The sequence below is a fragment of the Cyprinodon tularosa genome, unplaced genomic scaffold, assembly GCF_016077235.1.
Source record: "Cyprinodon tularosa strain WSP-4 unplaced genomic scaffold, ASM1607723v1 ctg197, whole genome shotgun sequence".
NCBI classification, from domain to species: domain Eukaryota; kingdom Metazoa; phylum Chordata; class Actinopteri; order Cyprinodontiformes; family Cyprinodontidae; genus Cyprinodon; species Cyprinodon tularosa.
The window spans coordinates 2,341,342-2,364,109 of record NW_024038720.1 but is presented as its reverse complement, the minus strand read 5'-3'; the positions used below and the strand labels follow the sequence as shown (position 1 = coordinate 2,364,109).

The 22,768-nt window shown below is 37.1% G+C and overlaps 1 protein-coding gene across 1 annotated transcript; it reads left to right on the top strand.

Annotated features, from left to right (window-relative positions):
• Positions 1 to 1,637: 1,637 nt before the first annotated feature.
• On the top strand, positions 1,638 to 21,707 carry LOC119782663 (polycystic kidney disease protein 1-like 2). The gene is made up of 23 exons (XM_038283709.1): positions 1,638 to 2,019; positions 4,331 to 4,447; positions 4,581 to 4,606; positions 4,689 to 4,722; positions 8,439 to 8,503; positions 8,603 to 8,662; positions 8,753 to 8,908; positions 10,621 to 10,724; positions 10,805 to 10,925; positions 11,025 to 11,147; positions 12,200 to 12,419; positions 12,500 to 12,681; positions 12,767 to 12,997; positions 13,128 to 13,229; positions 15,441 to 15,619; positions 15,772 to 15,918; positions 15,997 to 16,199; positions 17,648 to 17,835; positions 17,917 to 18,049; positions 18,874 to 19,069; positions 19,245 to 19,464; positions 19,605 to 19,689; positions 20,747 to 21,707. The coding sequence occupies exons 1-23, from the start codon at positions 1,698 to 1,700 to the stop codon at positions 20,791 to 20,793; spliced, it is 3,261 nt and encodes a 1,086-aa protein (XP_038139637.1). The 5' UTR covers positions 1,638 to 1,697; the 3' UTR covers positions 20,794 to 21,707.
• The last annotated feature ends 1,061 nt before the right edge of the window (positions 21,708 to 22,768 follow it).

The window sequence follows — 22,768 nt, the reverse complement described above, 5'->3', positions numbered from 1 at the left end:
AAAAAAAAACCTGTGTAACTTAAACCAACATAATACTAAATCACATTTGCCCATATAATTTTTAATTTACTCTAGGTCATCTTAACTCTGCCAGTTTCTGATGGTCCCATCGGTCCTCCCATCATACTTCCAACCATCTCCCAGTTCAAATCTTTAATGTCCAGATATTTTTCTGCAGCCTTCACTATTATTTTGATTTTTTTCCGTTTTTTTTGTTGTCTGTGCAGTACAATTAATTACTTCTACCATGAAAAGAACAAAATTTGTCTTTTTAACAATAAGTGAGTCTTCATCAATTTTTTGATTCTCTAGAGGTTTGGAATTTGCCGTGTGTTGAACTGTAGGTTTGGGTTTTTCTGACTGAGATGGGATCCTTTTTGCAGCTTCAGCGTAGGTTATTCCGAGCTCAAATTTCATTTTTTTAATTTCCTCAGACCTTTTGCTTGCTTCACAGCCGCGATAAGCAGCAGTATGTTCTCCACCACAATTACAGCATTTTATTATAGCTTCTTTTCCACATTTACCATATTCGTGTTCTCCTGCACACCTTCCACACCTCTGTTTCCCTTTACAAACTGCTGCAATGTGACCGAATTTTTGGCATTTGAAACATCTCAATGGTGGAGGATTGTAGATTTTGACATTATAGCTTATGTAACCGATGAATACTTTGCTTGGTAATTGCTCTTCCTCAAATTTAATTAGCACTGATAAACTGTCAGATCTTTCTCCGTTTCTTGTTGTTTTTAACCGTTTTACTTCTTTTACTTTTGCACCGCTTATGTTTTCCAGAATCTCTTTTTCAGAAATTTTTAGAGGAACTCCTCCAATGACTCCCCTGCTGATCTTTTTGTTCTCCATTAGGCTGCACTGAACTCTTATCCCGTCAATTTTGTTGATCCGTATTGCTTTGCCTTGCTGGGCGCTGTCTCTGCAGTTAATTAGCAGGTCTCCACTGTACAGAATTCTGGCACCTCTGACTTCTCCGACAAGTTTATTGATGGTTTTTGTTAAGTGAACCGGATTCCAATTTGTAAAAGAGTCTGCCTGATTAACGACTTTGAATATGACTTTGAATTCATTTTGTTGTGCTGTGGAATGTATGGAATGATCATCACTGGATTGTTCTGAACTAGATTCCCCTTGAACTGATCTCTGTTTTTTCCGCTTTTTCTCATTTTTTGATGTTGCTATCTTCCACCCTTCATTGTCACTATTTCCCTCTTCCATCCCACAAGAATCGCTTCCTGTTTCCTCACTACTCACGGCCCAAGACATTTCTCCATAAGCAGCTTCAAAACACGCGCCATGCACCAAACGACCATCCACATCCCGAGGTTATCCTCAAGAAGGTGCTACATATTTGTAGAATTGAATATAAAATTTGTTATTTCTCGTGACTTTTATCGGACTCAGTGATATGTTCTCAAAATAAATAAATAAATAAATCTATTAAAAGATAGTGTTGATATAGGGTTGCTTAAAGGAAAAATGAGTCACCTTGAGTCACAACAAGGGACTCCTTCACTTTGCATCTTGTTTGAGTGACTGCACTGATTTTCTTAAAGTATTAAGAACATATGCAGAGTTGTTTTTTTCTGTTCCCTGGAGGAGGTTCTATTTTTTTCAAATGAAAAACTGAAGGCACTTGGCTCAGTAGACGGTCCAGCCACAGTACCAGCAGCATAACATCAGAAATGTTATCCCAGGTGTTTATCTTGTTGTGGATTTCAGCAGGATGCCTGTCTTTAACTGAAAAGTGTGAGACCTGCTTAGGGGAAAAACTGGCGGTGACATGTGAGTTTTTTTGGAGAAATGTCTGCTTGGAGTTTGTGGAAGAGACAGAAACCTGGTACCAAGCAAGGAGCAGCTGTGAGGAGAGAGGAGGGAAGCTACTAAATGTGCGGAATAGTTCAATCAAAATGTTCCTGAGTAACATTACCAGAGAGAAAAACACCAGCACTTTTACATGGTGGGTGGAAAATGGGGTCCAAACTCCTCACAGGGATCCCACCACAAGTGAGTAAAATTAGTTTCGCTTCATTGTACTTTATTCCATCTTTAAAATGAAAAATAGATATTCTAGCCTTTACATATAGTATTGTGAAAATGGGCTGTCAAATATGTTTTCACACCTACACCAATGGTCAAATTCAGTATAATTTATTTATAATCTGGTCTTCAAACTCCACAAAATCGACTGCGTAAGTATTAATGTAATAATGGTGAAGTCAGATTGGTAGTTTGTTAAAATTACAAAGAGCATAGCCAAAGATCTCCACAAAACATGAAAAACCTTAAGGTTGACTGTTCATAGGATTGCTATGAGATCATGGAAACAATAAAGGAGGTGGCTGCCTTTGCTTTTGGAAAGTGCATGTAAGAGTCTCATTTGAATTTTCTGTCTAAGACAATTGATTTAAATATTTTGAATACTTTTTCCTACCAAAGGTCTTTACGTCACAGTTTATGAGTGAAAACCAAGCACTCTCCTTAATAAACTGAGAAAAATAACAAGACACTTTTTTTTTTTTTTACATTCTAATGAAACTGAAACAAAATCCCAGTGAGCAAGTAACTGCTTTATAAAGATATTTTATTTTATTGAAATAATACTTAAATGAGAAATAAAAATTAAAGATGTCCAGATAATAATTGCATACTTATATAAATATCGTTAAAAATATTTAAGGTTGTCCAAATAGGTTTAACAAGCCTGAATTCCAAAGTATTTTTATTCAGAGGATTTATGTTGTTATGTTTTGTGTGTATGGCTGGCTGGTCTGTGGCTCCTCACACCTCCTATTGGGCATTCTTATGGGGAATCCTTATTTACACAGGGACCTACTCCCACAGGTGTTCGGATTCAGGTGTTTATAAATACATAAAATATACAAATATATTGCATTTGGCGCTGTAAATACCTCTAAAGTGCATTGTATAAATTAGTAAAATACCCTTTCAGAGACATTGCAGTTATATATCCATGTGTTGTTTCATTGTATTTTTTTAGTATCATTCATGGAAACTGACTTAAAGGTTTAGATACTGTTAAATTTTGAGCTCGTCAATGTTTCTGACAAGACAATTTAAAGAGACTAAAAGGGGACTAACATGTATTCCGTACTTTGATGTTATAATAATTTAAGTGTACATTTATTTATCACTTTTTTTCAGTGTTACATTTCATTTTACATGAAGGATGTTTGGCATTTTACCAATTTAAAATTCTGTTAACTGGCAGTTTCGTTTTGGTTTGACTGTGTGCCAGGTCGTAGTACCCAGCACCCAAATTGAACATATTTAGCAGCTGTTTGTAAATCTGGATTTTCAATCAGGAGTCATAATCTCTCATATTACATAATAGTTAGCAAGCACAAACACGGATCAGACTCACAATCAGTACAATATATTCAACTAAATGAAGTGAATTTATCTTCCTAAATATGTTTCTCCAAAGTTTAAGAAAAAGGTCAATTATCTAAAGAATAAACTTGTCATACAACAATAATGTGCATAGCTTTAAAGCTGTTTACAAAAAAAGACGTAGGTTTGAACGAAACAGCAATGCGGTGTTATATAATAATAATGTAAACCAGACAGGTAGAAAGCTGGCTCACAGCCTCCACTTTGTTGGTAAATTATATTTAAAACTAAGTAAAGTTTATTTAAAGCATAACAGGTGCATTTTTTTTAAATATCTTAATTTATCTCTGTTTATTCTTTTTTTATGGCATGCCAAAATGTATATATGTGCATTTAAACTCTAAGTTGAGATAAACCCTTATTATAACTGCTAAATAGAGTTTTGAAAGTTTATCTTTTAGTTTGATGATGTGTTGAGGTTTAAAAGTCTTCCTATGATTGCCCTAATCCTTTGGTCGCCACATAACTAAAATCCACTCCAGAGCATTTGTTTAAAGATGCAGGTTTAAATGAAACTATTTTAAGAAACCTAAATCAAATAGTATTTTAAGCTAAAATGTATTTCTTTATTTATTTATTTTTTTTTTTACACTTAATCCCTTGACCTCAAAGCTGGTAAGGTACTGCACCCAGTCTTATAGCCTACTTGTATTCTGCTCTCTGGAGGAAAATCGTAGTACTACATATAGAATTAAATCCTACACTCATTTAAAGGGGAATTAGTAAGGAGTTTTTTTGGTACTCCTTTTGGAACTGAATGTTATATTTTCTATATCAATATTATCACTTATATCACTTATATAAAAAAAAATTACAATCATTGAAACAATATTTTTGTTAAAAGCAAATAGTTGAAGGTATAATCCCAAAAGTTTGAATTTCTGACTATAATTTCTTCTGTCAGGTCTTAAGTCAAGCAAAGGTAAAGCTTTAAAGGAACCATGCACATACCTGAAGCTCAATCCTCTTCAGCTCCGAACCTCTGACTGCAAAAGAAGACGAAGATTTCTATGCAGTCATAGTAAGTGGAGGCTTCCAGATAATTAAAACTTCATTTCTGCACTTTCTCGCAGCTGCCTTGAAATATTGTTTATCACCAATGAATTTCTTTTACACTGTATTCAAAATGCTAATATCTCCTTCTGACTCTAAAGCTTTAGTCTCTCCATCAAGTTTGGAGGTAAGAGATATATCTCATAATAAATGATAAAACACTGCAGAGACCAACATTGATGTTTTTGTTCGTTCACATTTTCTTTCAGAATATAAGAAAACCCATGGATACAGTTGGACATCGTAAGTTTGCTTATTTTGCTACTTTTGATGTAAACCTTGATAGGCTGAAGTATATTGAGGATAATCCTGCCATAATTAAAAATAAATACAGAAATAAGTAAATGCTCCAAAAATAAATAAGCATACAATTAATTGCCCCTCAAAAAATACAATAAACAAATAAATATATATAAAAATTAAATTATACAGTGATGACGCTTCTTTGTTTTTTTTTGCCTTTGTAATAATTACCTTATTTATTGTCCTTTATGATCTTCAACTTTTTTTATTAAAAAAAATATATATTCTTCCAATAAATAAAGTTGAAGATTATAAAACACAATGAATAAGGTAAATAAATAAGGTAATTATTACAAAAGGCAAAAAATTAAAGAAGCTAATTAAAAGAGATATATACATTTATGTCTCGCTGTATAATTTAACTTCTACCATATTTTCACGACTATAAGGCGCACTTAAACGTCTTTTTTTCCCTCAAAATGTGCGGTGCGCCCTTTGGTGCGGTGCGCCCTATGTGTGTTGTAACTGCGACTTTTGAGACCACCTCATTGAGGAGATGATGAAAGAGTGGCTGAATGTATGGAGACCAGGTGTTTTTTTCCACTCATCACCATCGCTGTTAATATGTGACTCCATGCGTGCCCATCTCACAGCTGATGTGAAAAACATGGGGAAACAAATTAACGCTGTGCTCGCTGTTCAACCGCTGTTCAACCGACCCAGCAGGTGCAGCAGAAGCAGCGAGTTTACATGCAAAGTCAATGACGCGCGTATAGGTGCAGCAAAAAGCGCGTTTTGAGCAGCAGCCGCAGCGCCTCGGGAGCGTTTAAGTATCTGACGCACCGCCAACGCGCTGCTGCTGCTCGAGATGGAAAAATTGAAGTTTTGCTGCTGGACGCGCCGCATCAACCAATCAGAGAAGCTGATCTGGGAGCTGACAGCGAGACAGACACAGCGCTCTGATGACATATGATATTAACACAAATGAAACGGGCTGGATGGGTGAGGAGATGATGAAAGGCAGGTGTATGTGAGGAGACCAGGTGCTTTTTTCCACGCATCACCATCTCTGCGTGCCCATCTCACAGCCGATGTGAAAAAAAAAGATGAATCAAATGAATGCTGTGCTCGCCGTTATCCTGGGGGTCTGACAAAGGAGCTTCAACCGCTCGACACTCAGTGTGAAGCGGCCGTTCAAAGTAAGGCTGTGAGCGGCGTGGGAGCGATGGATGACCGACGGAGACCACAGTTTCAGGATAAGTGGAAGGCAGCGCCGGGCAAGTTACGCCACCTTTAGCGGATGGATTGTAGATGCTTGGACTAACGTGTCTGCTGGCTCTGTTGTTCAAGCTTTTGCAAAAGCCGGCATTATTTCTGAGGAGCTGCGCTGCACGGAAAGTGACTCTGACAGCGAAGAAGGGGAAACTGGCATGTCTGATTTAGCGCAGCTGTTTAATTCAGAAACAGAGGATGATGACTTTGATGGGTTTGATTAATACTTTGTAATAAATACATGAATAAAGCACAAACATACTCAGTTTTGCTCCCGCTCTATTTTTCTACCTGAAAACTTAATGCAACAGCAGCCTCTGGGCGGGTCTCCTCCTCTTCACCGCGGTGGCTGGCAGGTGTTTTTTCATCTAAATAATCTAAATCTTGCAGCTATATTTGCTGTGATCAGTGGGAATAAAGTAGTTTTAATATGTTTTTAAGTGAGAAAGGCCACCTGAAAACTTAATTGCAGTCAGTTCATCCAGATTATCTATTTCTGTCGGAGGCGCTCAGACCCCCACATACCAGCGGTGCACCGACAGCAGAAATCCATTCAACAGCAGCCTCACCTTGGCAGCTGGCAGGTGTTTTTCATCTAAATAATTTAAACTGCAGGCACCAGGATACCGGCAATAAAAGCGAACATATTCCGTCGGCAGGTTTCAGGATTTTAAGTTAATTTAGGAGTCATCACAGCTCTGTCATCTGCGATGTGTCTGTCTCCAGTGTTGGGCACGTTACTTTGAAAAAGTAATTAGTTATAGTTACTAGTTACTTCTCCCAAAAAGTAACTGAGTTACTAACTGAGTTACTCCACAATAAAAGTAACTAGTTACTAGTAAAAGTAACTATTGCGTTACTTTTGCGTTTCTCGCCCCCGTAACCCTCACCACCCAGCCCCCACCTTCTCGCCGTGTGTTTCCAAAGCCAGCTGAATAGAGCGGACGACAAAGACAAGAACCTGCAGAGAGTTTTGCATTTCTTGTAACTCAATGTAAATTAAATCAGGGGGGAACGCTATGTGAATTTTTTTAACAGGGCATTCAGATCTGGTGAGTTTATGAAATTAATAACTGGGGATGTCTAATTCTGAAATCCTTTGGTTTGGGTTGTTATAGATACTGCAACATCTATCTATCATCTCTAGATGTATACTCTGTGTGTGACATAAAATTTGGATCTCCATCCCTGCCACAAAGGCCATCAAATAATGTTTAAAATAAAAAATACAGTAGGTTGAAAAGTCAGAGTATCCATCCGTCCATCCATCATCCATCCATCCATCCATCCATCCCTCCATCCAGATTTCTCCCTTTCATTTGATCGTTCACGCTCTCCATAGTTCTCCTGTGGCGCGAGCACAGGGCGACTGTTACGCGCCTTTAGCGAGCATGCGCGTTTCCTGTTGCTTGCGCGGTGACTCGTGCCGCCTGCGCTGTGCGGAGATGCAGGGGAAACCTTTATCTGATGGGGAAACGCAGCTCGACGTAACACCAGTATTTCCACGTGGAAAACGCTGTTTTGCTGCTGGATCCTCCTCACTCTCCATCTCTCTGTGTGTGCTGTACGTTAACACCCGCCAGCAGAAACACCCAACTGACAGACGGAATCTCACTATACATCAGCCATTCTCATCCTCCCCTCTCTCATGACAAGGCGCACACCTCTGGATGACCTAAAAAATAATCTTTAATATCTCTCAAACAAAAGTAGCACAAACAATATTTTTATCTGCACTGACGTTGCACTAACCATTCAGTCTATTTGCAGAGTTTTTTGACGTGGGTGTGGTGTCAGCTTCACGCAGCTGCGCGCGAGTCCTAGCATGAAAAAAGGTTCATTGTGCGACCTGAGTAACGCGCAGTAACGGGGTGTATGCAATGGTAACTGCGTTATAGTTACAGTCAAAGTAATTAGTTAGATTAGTCGTTACTAAAACAAGGTAACGGCGTTAGTAACGCCGTTACTTTCAACGGCGTTAGTCCCATCACTGTCTGTCTCACGGCCAGCTCGCAGGTTTGATTAATACTTTGTAATAAATACATGAATAAAGCACAGTCATACTCAGTTTTGGGCCCGCTGTATTTTTAAAATACGCAGTAGAGCTATTTAAAGGTAGTAGAGGACATGTACCTGTATATAAAAAATGCGCCCTATAGTCCGGTGCGCCTTATGTGTGTGTTAAATACAGAAATGGCACACATAACTGAGACTGCGCCTTTTAGTACGGTGCGCCTTATGGTCGTGAAAATACGGTATATACATTTATTTATTTGTTTATTATGTTTTGGGGGGGAATTAGTTGTATGCTTATTTATTTTTGGAGCATTTATTTATGTCTGTATTTAATTTTTAATTATGGCAGAATTGGTCCTCCATAGAATTATGACAGTGTGTTGATTCCAAACCTGGCTGAAAAATCTAATAATTATTTATTATTTCAGGGAGCAAAAGAGATTTAGTACATAATATGGGACTAAACGTTGACAACATTACTGTTCTACTAACGGTGAGGCAAAGATCTGAAGACAAGAAATGAGCTTGAGATAAAAGTGCAAATATTTCCTAAATTTCACATTGAAATATATATGCTGTGTTTCTGAGGTAGCATGCAGAGAAAAAGCTGCGACACATGGAAACAACTGTCAGAGAGCCTAAAGAAAGCATGGTGGGAGCCTTTGTTGACCTACTTTATAAAAGCCTAATTTCATTACAATGTTTTACAATATGTCAATCATTGTTGTTTTTTTTCTCATAGGACAAATTTATTGAATATTTGTTAGATGGCACAAATAACTTAAATCGATCTTTTGCTTTGGAAAACCCTGGGATCATCGACAGGATCATCAAGTGTAGCAATGCCCTCTGGAGTCTGGTGTCACAGGAATGCGATTTTGAAGACAATGAAAATAAAGTAAGTTGGGTGTGCTATCATTTAAACACATCAATGTTGTGTAACTGTTTTGGTGAATATTAGCAAATAGGCTATGTTATTTGATCAAATCATTTTCGGACTGTCATATGTTGTTCTGTGAACACACGCCTCACTGTCTGTGTTTCTGAGCGTGAATCAAGCTCAAACAGATAACTTTGCAAACAGACGGAATAAACTGAAAACAACATCCATTCAACATTTAAGAATTTATTAACAAAATAATTCAACTCCACATCAAAAACATTTAGGTAAAAACTCTTAATTAATCAAGTGAATCTAAGCTACTAAGAAGACAAAAAAAAGGAAAACCTTTATAGCAGTAGGTGTCAGTAGGCACTGATGTATTTAAGCAGCATGGAGGTCCGTCCTCCTGCAAACATTCCAAATCAGATGCAAATTTAATAGCAACTCCTTGTTCTTTTCTTGTGTATGAGCTGTGTGATTGGTCTTTTCCATCATAATGGGATTGCTTATGTAATTTCTTTGGAATGAGTGCAATGACTGAATTTTAAGTGCTTGGAAGGTGAAAGCAATATCCTCCTGTGCAATCCTCCCCCTCTGTTCAGTGAGTGGTTTTCTCTTTTCACAAAAAAGGTTTCCTTCACCCCTCTCCCAAATCACCTGTCTTCTCTGTCCAGAATCTGAACACTTTGGTCTTCAAAGGTGTGCCCCTTTTTTTTGAGGTGCAAGTGTACGGCTGAATCTTGCCCAGAGCTACTGGCTCTCCTATACTATGTCATGCTTTTATGTAGTTGTTGTTTGGTTTCTCCAATATAGAAATGAAATATATTGTAATGAGCATATCAGGAGACACATAAAAGTTAATGCATTAGTGTTTAAACCCTTTGTGAAATAAAGTATGTTTTAGCTCTATAAACTTGGGGAGTGTGGCCTAGTGGTTAGGGCATTGCGCTTGGAATCCTAAGGTTCTGAGTTTGAGCCCCACTCCTATGGACTGCCACTCTGCATCCCTGAGCTAAGACCCTTAACCCCACACTGCTCCCCGGGCACCGCACAATGGCAGCCTACTGCTCCCCAAGGGGATGGGTTTAATGCAGAGAGTTCATTTTGTTGCTCTGTACTTGTGGCAGTGCAATGACTATTAAAAAAATTAAAAATGAAAAAGCTGAAGCTGAAACAAAAGCTCAAAACATGTAAACAGTGGGTACTACACAGTCACCGTTACACAATAGTCAACACAAAGAATGATAAACAAAAATCAGAAAACCAAAATGTTTAGTGGAAAATTCTTTTTTCTAACTTTTCCAGACATTTAACCTATGCTGATCTCCCTCTTGGGAAAGTGAGGCGTGTTGAAAGTTCAGGAAAGCTTTCCCCAGACCGTGTTGTTGGATAGCAGGGGTGGAGCTACATGTGGGGCCAGTGGTGGCCATGGCCACTCTTAGCCAATCATTGGCCACCCCTGTGGCCACCTCTATCGTTTTCTTCCCTCTGATACAGATGGTGGCAGCAGCAATACTCTCAAGTGGAATGTTCAAAACGTTTACATTTTTCTTATATTAAGAGTTACTTGAGAACAAAAACACTGTGGTTTATTATACACATCAATATACTAACATTAAAGATGATAAGTACAGTATGTATATATATACAGAATATATAATATATAAAGCTTCATCATGGCTTATGCCATAGTAGGTCAGATATTATTGCTTCCCCCTTTTTTCCAGGACTTGTTTGAGAGGATATTTGAGATCACTAAAGCAGCTTCTCTAAAAGGGGTGGACAAAGAAAGGATCACTAAGACCCCATCAGCCACTGTCTACACAAGCGCGTAAGTTTCCTTTCTGTTTTATTTGTTTGGGTTTTTTTTTTTCTTGTCTAATTTTACAAAATTTAATTATCTTCAATCAGCCGCAAACCTAATGAACTCGCTCACTCAGTGCTGGGTTCAGAGGAAGATGGATATGTTAAACTCCCCTCATTTTCAGCAATGGAATCACTGATTGGACATTATGACGAAATCATTGCCCAGGTCTGTGTGAGCTTGTATGATATATATTGTTGATGTTTGTTTGTTTTTTCTTTTCTGGTAAATGCAGCCTTTCTAAATTATATTCTGTCTCATTTTTAGGTGGCTACATTCTCATCCAACCCCCACCCCTCTGCAGACAACATATCAGGGCGAGTTTGCAACATTGTACTCAGTGATGGAAAATCTGAGATTTTGATGAAAAATCTGTCTGAGATGATTGAGGTGCGAAAACAAATCTGTTTTAATGTAATTTAGGAACCAGCTTGAATGTTTTACTCTCAATACCTGTGCATTAAATACAGATAAATCCGTGTAAATTAGAGTATTTAGAAGTTTACTTGAGACAAAGCTGCTCAAATAATAATATTCATATAAGAAGAGCAATTTCTATATTCATAGCTATGATCTGAAAGTACTTTGAAATTCTGGGGAAATATTCAGAACACCCCCTATGTTTCAACAATTTTCAAAAAATATGAGGTCCTATATTTACAAGTCTGTCTACATTCTAACTCACTGGTGAGCTGATAATTATGATCAAAGATACAGGTGGATGGATGGATGGATGGATGGATGGATGGATGGATGGATGGATGGATGGATGGATGGATGGATGGATGGATGGATGGATGGATGGATGGATGGATGGATGGATGGATGGATGGATGGGGTGCAGAGATTTGGATGTTTGGATGCCCAGCTCCACTCACATGTGAGCGGAGCTAGGCGGAGCGAGACATGCATCTGGCTTTTGTCAGGTTACTATTAAGTAGCTATGAATATTTAATATCTTACCTGTTCTTGGTAACCTTTTTATTGACTTCACTATTAATATTATTAATATGCAGCTGGACTGATTATCACTAAACACAAAAGTAGGGTGCAGTCTATAGCAATAACTTTCTCCTTTTAAAAAATTACTGGAAGAAGTTTTTTTAAAGCTTATTCAGCAAGAATGATTATCTATTGCAAAGGCAACACAAAAGGAATCAACTGTTTAAGGGAAGACTTGATGTTTTACTTATTCATGAAATAGTTTTAACTGAACCTGCAAATCTACTGAGAGCTAATAACCTTTCAACTGAATAAAATCAAAAGTTTTTCTTTATACGGGTTGATTATCTACAGCTTTTAGGTCAATTATCAACAAGTGTATTCATCTCCCCAATAACACAGTATTAATAAAACATGAACCTAATTTGTCTAAACTTTAATTATTGCTGGCTGTTGAAAATTTATCAAGTAAATGCCTTTTCTACCTCTGGTTTCCTTAGATCTTTTTGCCCCGCCCTAGTAGTTCAGGTCTGACCAACAGCACTGTCGTGATGACTAAAGACACAAGGTCTTTGTCTCAGATTAATATCTCTGACACTGAGATGACCATCTTATTTCACGTGGAACCCAGCATCAACGTGTCATTAGCCGTTTTCTTGTCTTACGGATCACCTCCCAACTCCACATATTACCACAACAAAACCATTTTGAACTACACAGGTAACAATCGTTATAATCTTCACTAACTTTTGCTGTGTGTGTTTCAGTTTTGGTGATGGACAGATTTATTTTGGTTTTAGATGACTATCGCTGGTTGATAACCCCAGAGATGTTGCAGAAGACTCAAGGGGCTTGGTACTTGGAAACCAGCCTTCTAAACTTCACGTTGGAAACTGAAGTGACACTAAACATCAACACATATTTTAGCAGGTGCCTCTACTGGCACACTGAGAAACTGGAATGGAGCGACGAGGGCTGCAGGGTATGCTTACATTTTAGATCTACATAGGTATCAGCAGTTGATGCACATCCTACTGAGCAATTATACATGTTTCTGTGTGATGCAGGTGGGGGAGAAAAGTACTCCAGAGCTGACACAATGTTTGTGTAACCACATGACTCTCTTTGGGAGCTCCTTCTTTGTGATGCCAAACTACGTCGATGTGTCTCGAACAGCTGAGCTGTTTGCCACCGTGAATGAGAACTATGTGGTTTTGGCCCTGTTGTGTGCTTTCTATGGTCTTTATCTGATCACGCTGATGTGGGCCTGCTATGCTGACCGCAGAGCAAGCTCTAAGGTCAGACATCCATGCAAACAATACGTACTTAAGATTTTACATTCTGTGTGTTGTTAAATAACTCATTTCAATTGGAATAAAGAGCTTCTTCTAGCTCATATAATTGCATTCTAAACTGTATATTCTACAGAGGAAGATAACACTGCTAGAGGACAGTCACCCAGGAGCTCATTACAACTACCTGATTGGGATCCAGACAGGACATCGCAGGGGTGCTGGCACTTCTGCTAATGTAAGACTTATCAATTAACAGACAGAATTTTGCATTGCTGTGTTTTTTTACTATTTGATGTTGTCATACACTATGTGTTTCCAAACAATATATAGATGAAACAGTATTTTAAAATAATATTAACCCTATTTTGTATTTTTAAGCTCACGGAGCTAGCCAAACTTTGTGAGAAACTGAGGTATTTTACAGTTTAATGTAAATAAAGCAAGTCAGTGATCACAGCGCTTTTATCTCATTCTAATACTAGGGACTGAGGGCCGGATCTATCAAAGGTTTGCGTGTATAAAAACGTGAGCTATTTCACTGTGCACGCTAAAAAATGTACAAACTGTACAAACTGATCTATCAACAGCGTGCTAAAAGGATTTGGTCTTTAAAACGTGCTAAATAGCGCCTCTTATCCATTTAGTACTTTTTCTGCTATGAATATGCAATATGGGGTGTTTACACGCAAAAGCGCGTCTTGTGGGAGGAGAACATGTAAATATATTAATTTAGCACTCGCAAAGTGATTTACTAAACCTGAAAGCATTTTTGCTAACGGTATCTGACTCTATATTTAACACGTTTCAAAAGAAGGTGCAAATGGTCTGTATGCGTAATTGCGCACACATGGCAGCGGTTATTGTCGCAAGAAGGAGACATCGAAATGAAGCAAGGAGACGCAGAGAACGCATTTTTTCACTCCGTGTGAATATTTTTGGAATGAACGAGGAAACGATCATCAAAACATTTCGTTTATCCAGCAATGCCATTTTAAAGCTGCAATTCCAGTGATTTGCTCCTCACAGAGCTAGCCTGACGTAGTCCGACTCAATTCTAGTCAGAATATGAGTCTGATACTGCTCCATAGAGCTGTGATTATGGGGCGTGTTTCTAACGAACCAGGAAATAAAAAATGCCTCTGCACTCAATTGGATAGACCTACAACCAATAAGAGCAACGGAGTGCGTGACGTATGTTAATCGAGGCATAGTTGTTGTCCACAAAAATCAAAGCGTGCAGTTTCACGCCTAGAATAAGAAGATGAGACTTGATCGCGTTTCTCTGTTCCTCTTTTAAAATTAATTTGCTGTCGATATCTTCTAGAACAGACCTAATAGCAGAATCTACTCACCCAAACGCTCCAGCGGCAGCCATTATTGTTGTCACCGTAGCGCGCTTTGGTCACGTGGTTGATTACGTTACTCTTGATCATCTGTTCATCATCGTATAAAGTCCGCCCTGACAATTTGATTGGATCGCCTGACACTGGGCGATAATACTCGCGCTACTATGGAGCAGAGCCAGACCGAACTTCCCCGAACTCAAACCTTGTGGGCGGGGCTAAGTTCTGACTGGCACCCAGGCTATCACAGAGCGTCAGCTGTACTTGTTCCTCAATGCTGGTCAGAGGCATCTCATCTACTGTGCCCCCTCCTGTTTTGTTCGCAGATGTTTTGTTATATGCCAGTTTTTCTTTGGTTCGCCTTCTAATATCCTGGTATCTTCTTTTTACTTCATCAACTGTTCGCAAGGTTTCACCAACAGCGTTTACTTTATTACAGATTTGTTCACATATAGCGTTCCTCTGTGTGACAGGCACACTTCTTTGCTGTAGCTCACTTAAATGTTTGTTGGCTTCATCCACCAATACCTCCATTTCCATGGGGTCAAATTTCCTTTTGCGCCTTCTGCTGTCCAAACTCGAAACCACAAAACGCGCAAAACCATCATTTAAATAGGGCGTCTCCAACAGTTTTGCACCTGCCACCAGTTACACAATCGCTCTTGTTAAATCACCGGCAAACCATGGTTCAGCCCCTCGCGCAAAATTCCAGTTTGCGAGCGCAAATTACTGCACGCAAAATTGGATCTTTATAAATCCGGCCCTGAATCTCCAGTCAGCACATATTATGTTTTGATTGTGAAATTTTTCTTATATGGCAAATGTATCTTTATTCCTTTACAACAAAATCTGCTGTTTACTACCACAGTGTAGTGTAATCTAACACAAAATTACTATGTATATATATATATATATATATATATATATATATATATATATATATATATATATATATATATATATATATATATATATATATATATATATATATATATATATATATATATATATATGCTAGTTCTTTTATGTCATGTCGTTCTTTTACGTGCATCATTGTTGCTTCATTTATGTGCTGTCAATCAGTTCTTATTTCTGTCCTGCAGGTCACAATTAAGCTGACTGGCACCGAAGCAGACAGTACCATACATACTCTCACGGATCCAGACAAGCCAGTGTTTGAGAGAGGATCTTTTGATATGTTCCTTTTGTCCACACCTTTCCCACTTGGAGAACTTAAAACCCTGCGTCTGCAGCAGGACAACTCAGGAGGTCACCCATCATGGTAAATGAGATATCGCTTTTGAAACAATGAAGCTTTCAATGCTCATTCATACTAAAGCAGCAAAAAAAAAAAAAAAAAAATTTACATGTTTTTTTCTTTTATAGCACTTTACCTATAACTCATTATTTTATTATTTCTTTTCACATGTTAAGGTATGTCAGCAAAGTGACTATACAAGACCTGCAAACAAAAAATGTTTGGCACTTTTTCTGTAACTGCTGGCTGAGTTCTGACCAAGGAGATGGTATGACCAAGAAAACGTTCAATTCTGCAAAAACCAATGAGATCGCCAGCTTTAGGTCAGAATCTTCGTCTTTCTTTGATCCCGTTCCTACCTTTTGGCAAGGCTTGATTTAACTGTTATCTTGTTTTTATAGGAACATTTTCACGAGTCGAACGTCAACTGGTTTTAGGGATGAACACATCTGGGTGTCAATTGTTGATCCCCCCTCCCGCAGTCCATTTACTCGAGCTCAGAGGGTTTCCTGCTGCATGTGCTTGCTCCTGTGCACCATGGCCATCAACATTGCCTTCTGGAACATTCCTTTAGATCCAAACTCTAGTGTGCTCTTTTCAATGGGTGACTGCAAACTTTTCATCTAAATATCTTGATGATCTGAGGAGAAACGTTTTATGCACTAAGAAAAACATTTGAACACTAAATGAATACTTTAGAGAGGTTTAAAATCATTCAAATCTTGTTTCTATTGGGATGTATGGGTAGTGTTTACAATAAATTTGCCTAAACAAATTAGGAATTAGAACCACTGAGACGTTCAAAGAAACTGCTCCAACAATATCAAAACAAGACACAAAAATAGACCAAAACGAAAATCCTTGTTTTCTTAACTTAAAAAAAAACATGAGAAAGACGTTATTTACTCATAAACAATAACAGAACAATAGGCACTGGATGAAAATGCCAAATACTAATTATTTCCAGTGGCACATTATATGTTTTATTTGAAGCTTTGAAATTTATACAGTCATATTCATATAACTTCTGATTGTGTTGATAGAGTAAAGATTTCTTAAAATAGACAATTCTGATCTTTGTAGCTAATGCAAAACTGAAAGCAATGTTAGAATAAACAAAAATGTGTTGATAAATATAGAAATTTATTGTAAAATTATTCTAGATTTTCTTTTAGACCCTTTATAAAAGGATTTTACCTGAAGTAAAATATACCCTGTTCATCTAATACAAAACGAAAAAAGGAACACCAAACATTCATCAAAGTGTATTTTTATAGTATCATCTGATTTTATGTTAGATTAAAATAATGGTAGTAATATATTAATTCAATCCAATCCAGTATAGGTGAATTTAGATTGTCCCATTCATACTTTTAGAACTTTTATAATGTCTTAATAAATATCATATCAGTACACTGAAAGAAAAATACATATGAAGACAAAAAATACATCACACACATTGGAAATGTTACCATGATATAAAAAATTTGTTTAAAATGCAAATTTATGAAGAAAAAATAAAGATACACTGAAATAAAAGATGCATTGAACATATTTGGCAGCTTTGTAAAAACAAGGGAGATGTGAGCAGTTTATAACACAGAATTATCTTTCAAATTTATTTAGACCCTCGACTACCTCCAAAGACATCAGTGATTTGAGGAGGCTCCGTTTTTTTTCAGTGTTTTATTCAGAAAAAAATCCCCGTTCTTGCAATTCTTAAGATGGTTGATAGGCTGGTTCAGTTTTAAACTAAATAAGGTTAGCAAAATTGAATAGTCCTTAACTACGCCTAGGTTTGTGGCATAGTCTGTAGATCTCACTGTACTTAGCCCATTTAAGCTCTGAGCTGTAATATTGCACTATCAGGTAAAAAACATAGTTTTTTTCTTTTACAATAATGTTAAAGAACGTAGCAGTACTTTTGTCTGATCCATTTTTAAAATAAATTAACGAAAAGTAAAGGGCAATTTGTTTTACTACATTAAAAGCTTTCATGTGAGACGCTTTGAATTACTTCTGGCTGACAATGTCTTATTATTTTCACTCCAGGGTCCATCCAGATGACTTGGCAGGACCTCATGGTTGGTGTGCAGTGTGGCCTCCTCATGTTCCCCATCAACATCCTCATCATAACCATCTTCCGGAGCATTCGACCTCGCATTGTGTCACAATCCAAAAACGACAACCCTGATGAGATCTTCAAACCTCCCATTGTCACCATACCAACTATTCTGAGGGTGACTTTTGTTTTTTAAGATCAGATTTAAAAATTGTTAGACAGTTGAGCGCAGATAATAAAAAAATATATTTTATTGCAGGAAACCGAGCATCTGATTTCTCTTGTGAGCATGAATCCCAGGAACAAGATGTCCGAGATGCTCAAGCTTGAAGCCTCCTGTGACCTCGTACCAGCTTTGGAAAGGCTTCATATCCTTATCCAGTATATTCAAGGTATAGATTGTAGCCTGAAAAAAACAAACTATAAAACACATTGTATGTAATTAAAGGGAAGAAACGTGCTAAATTACGTTTAGGTTTAAATAAAACTAGATGAGCTTCTAGAAAGGCAGACAATGAAATAAAAAAATAAATAAATCTAACAACCCCAAGAAAATAAACAAAGCTGTTAACTAAAGTTACTGATGTTAGCAAATAATTTAGAAAGAAGCATTTCAAGCACATATTATGTGTACCTAAGTCTTTAAGAAAAATTTCATCTGCCATAAAAGAAAATTTTCACACAAAGCAAAAAAAAAAATGTTTTATGTAGGTTTTTTGGCTGAATGCACTACAGGAACAACAATGTGTTTCAATATTATGACCTAAACTCCACCAAAACAGAGAGAGCTGTGGTAAATCTAATGAGGAAAAGGGAGGAATGTGTCCCTCCAGGAGATGCACATCTCTCATTACCTCATAAGGACCATTTACATCCCTATTCTTGTGGAAAAAAATAGATAAAAGTGCCATTAAATTTATAAATCTGCAATAAGGCAGACCTAAAAACCCATATCGCACAATATATGCATTACTTTTTACATTTCTTTTGTTTTGTTTTTTGTTGTGTTATTGGTGTTTTTTAATTAGCCATATTGTATGCATCATTTTTAAAGACAATAAAGGTTAAAATGGTAACTCTTAACTGGATTTATTACATCATAACAGCCTGTGTATGTAGTTACAGTTTGATTCTCTATAAAACTAAATACCTCAGCGTCTGCATGCCTCTGATAGAATCATAATGTCAAGCTAGCCCTTATATTATTCCCCTACAGGTGAGAGTGAGAGCGACAACCACTGGGTTTACTGCAGCAAGTTCCTCCTGGCCGGGCTGTGCAACCTCCACATGAACCTGGAAAAACTGGATGCGAAAAACTTCTCATCTCCAGAAGAATACCAGAGTGCTCTCAATACCACCAACCTGCTGGTTCGCAAGGCTGAGATGGTTTTCACCAGTCATCTGTCCAACTGGTCAGCCCACTCACTTCCTCTTTTACATCTCCTCACCCATCCAATCCACTTTATTTATATAGAACATTAAAAAAAAAAAATTCCAATGTGCTGTACATAAAAACAAACAAAAAAACCCAACATACCCATGTTTTCTGTCGTTTATTTCTCATTTCTACCTCTCTTGTTTTAACAGCCCAGCACCTGTGAGGAAGAAGAAGAAGGCAACAGCTGGATTTAAGCTTCCCTGGTGGTGTGTGTTCATTGGCTGGTTCCTGTTGATCTCCATCAGTGGTATATCCACTTACTTCACCCTACTGTATGGCTTCCAGTATGGAAAAGAGAAATCTATTAAATGGGTCATGTCTCTGGGACTGTCCCTCTTCGAGAGCATCTTCATACTGCAGCCTCTGAAGGTGGGTTCTTTAAAGAGAATTATGTTCTGGTTAGAAAATGTAGCACTTGTTGTGTACTTTTTGTCCAGTTTTTCACCTGTCTGTGAATACAAGACTTCTAAAGGATTTAACTTATATGTTTTTTTTGTTTTGTTTCTCAGGTGATTGGTGTGGCTGTGGTCTTTGCCCTGCTGCTGAAGCCTGTGGCTGTGGAGGAAACTGAGGAGGCAGCACAGGTGCTGCTAGGTAAGATGGAGCGTAATATAGTAAGGCTAGTTGTTGTGGATAACAGCATATAGTGTCTGCACCTGTGAGGGTTATATTCTTGCATATCAGATAAATGATATTCCTTTAATTTCTTAGTGTTCATCTCCCACCATGATGTTATTTCCTGAAATGTGCAACTTTTATCAATTGTTTTTATATTTTTTTATGGATGCACCAATATGATAATACGGGCCTTTGTTTGCTCATTAATTTACTACATATGTTTATGTATTTCCAGAGATGACAAAAACAATCATTAAACAGCCCATACTCCTGTACTTACTGCATAACTCTTCTTTCACAAACAAAAACTATAAAATCTAAAAAAAAAAAATAAAATAAAAAAAATTATATATATATATATATATATATATATATATATATATATATATATATATATATATATATATATATATATATATATATATATATATATATATATATATATATATGTATGTAGCTTGAGACGTTCCCATAAAAATTATAGATGCCTGTATGTATGTACCTACAATTCTATGAAGATCAGGGAACAAACAAAGAATTTTACTTTTTTCCTGTCCCTTCCTTTTTAATATCAGTGTGAAGTCTAAATGGCATGTCTTTTCCTGTAGGAGGGGCCTCTAGCCTCACCTGTCCTCCTCATATCAAACTATTTTTGGTTTTTCACTTCAGAGAGGATGTTTTCATAAAATATGCACTGCTTTATGTAAGAAAACTGAAATAGACATCGTGTCATGCAAGAATTGGCTTTGAACCGACCTGAAATACCTTCTGAATGTAATTTGACTTACAAATTATTTATCCACGACTCAAAAAGAGACCGGAGGTTGCCATGACAAGTTGTTACACAATGAATTTAGAGTGCTCTTACATAAATTTGACTGAAAAAACTGAATAAAACTGATGGGCAATTTTACTGTAGCATCTTGATTCACATCAAATTGATCCCCTCTGTTGAATTGTATTAGTGTTAAGTTGGCTCCTAGGCAAACTGAAGTGTTATGAGAGCTGAGGTAGTGTCCTCTCTGTTTTACAGCTCAACAAGACAGATGCAGGCGATACACCGGCAGGGATATGCTGTGAGGATGCAACACCCAGCCAGGCAGGCCGCGTTCTGCACCATCCTCCTCCCTGCTTTCCTCCAACACAAGCTAGTCTACAAATATCCAAAATAGTGCATTCTTATGTTTGCATAAGTGCAGCCTTTCTTTAGTGTGGGGACAAAGTAAATAGTAATGACATGATTGACCAAATATGTAAACATGCTGATAAGTATGTATCTATATTTATGTAAACTGATGCTCAAAGTATGTCACTGCTCTATCATTAATTTGTAGAAGTTTTACTTATAAAAAGTAATGAAAGTAGGTAATAAAAAGTTTGTTTTTTTTTTTACAGAAGAAGCATATTTTTAATAGTCCGATATTAATTCAATTGATTGATTAAATTCAAGTATCAGAATTATTTTGAACTGCTTAAAATTATTGTAAAATAAACTAATATTGTCCTTGTTTTAATTTGAAAAGCTCTAATAAATTCAGGGCAACTAGGCAAAAAATAATGCAGGGTAAGTAATGATAAATTAGTAAATTTGTTTCAGAAACATGTTTCTTTCAGCATGTGTCAGTGTGTAACTTAAAATAAAAGTTTCTTTGGGGACTAGTGGAAGGGTACACTTATATAATTGCACATATGGGAACTAATGGATAATTGATCACCTTTTTCATTTCACTTTCATCCGTGTAATGCCTGCTGATAAGGGGATTTGGATTTTTTTTCTTTTTTTTTCTATCGTTGGTGGGTTCTTCTCTGAATGATTTATGACATTGACTTAAGTGCGTTTGTGTCGTTGCCTCTAGTTTGGAAATGCATGTTTCTCCTGTAGACATCTCAACATTTTGTGTTAGACATGTTACGATTCTAGCGGGATTAAAAGATCTTAATTCCTTTTCTGTTACAATTGAATGTGTGAATTTAAATAAAATAATTTCTCTCAACTTTGTTTTTATTTGTGGCAGAAAATCACCAAACACTAAAGGACCCTCTACTCGGACAAGAAAAAAAATCACCTGTCACAGTACAAGTTAAGGTCGTAGCTAAATTTATCTATGTAAGGTAGATAAACAGATCTAAACACTAAAACACAGGCCCAACTCTATTGTCTATTACCAAAAGGTGTTGATGGGAGATGTCCTGCTGATATTTCTTTCCAGGATGATGTCACAGCCACACAGGAACAGACCAGATGAAACTACTATGACGAGAAAAATCAGAGAACCAGAACATAAAATTATGTGTTGAACTAACAAATACTGCAGAATTATAGAATAGAGCAGAATGATGAAAAGGGGTCCCTGTGTCTTCCAGCAGTCTAAGCCTATAGCAGCATAACAGATAGCAGCTCTAACTATAAGCTTTATCAAAAAAAAGGAATGTTTTAAGTCTAGTCTTAAAAGTACACAGGATGTCTGTCTCATGGACTAAAACTGGTGGTTGTTTCCATTGGTTCCACAGGAGAGGAGTTTGATAACTAAACCATAGGCTACCCCAGCCATAAAAACAGACAAAAAAACAAAAATAGTTTAACACTTTACTTATGTGTACTGGTGCATTTAAATAATTAGCAATACATTTTTTTTTATTTTAGTTATACAATTTATAGGTGGATCTTATACAGAGTGATGTACCTCTAAGTTGTATTTTTTGGTCATTTTAATTATTATGGCTCATCCATAAATTGACATTTAATATGGAATTGTCTGTACAGCATCTACATTTAATACTTGGTTGGGCCTCCTTTTGAATGGATGAGAGCATTGATATAAATTATGAGATTTGCATGGGGGCTGTCGAAGCAGACATCAACAGCCGTTTATACAATGTATAGCCCCACACCTCTTGAATGGGTTTTGCAGCATAATCCTCAGAAGGCTATGGTTATTACCTTTTCCTGTGCAAACTTTCTTCCACTTAACGAGAATATCTGATACAGCATTCTGTGAATAACTAGTTTCTTTAGCATTAAGGTCTTGCTCACCTTTTGGGGAGTGTTACAGGC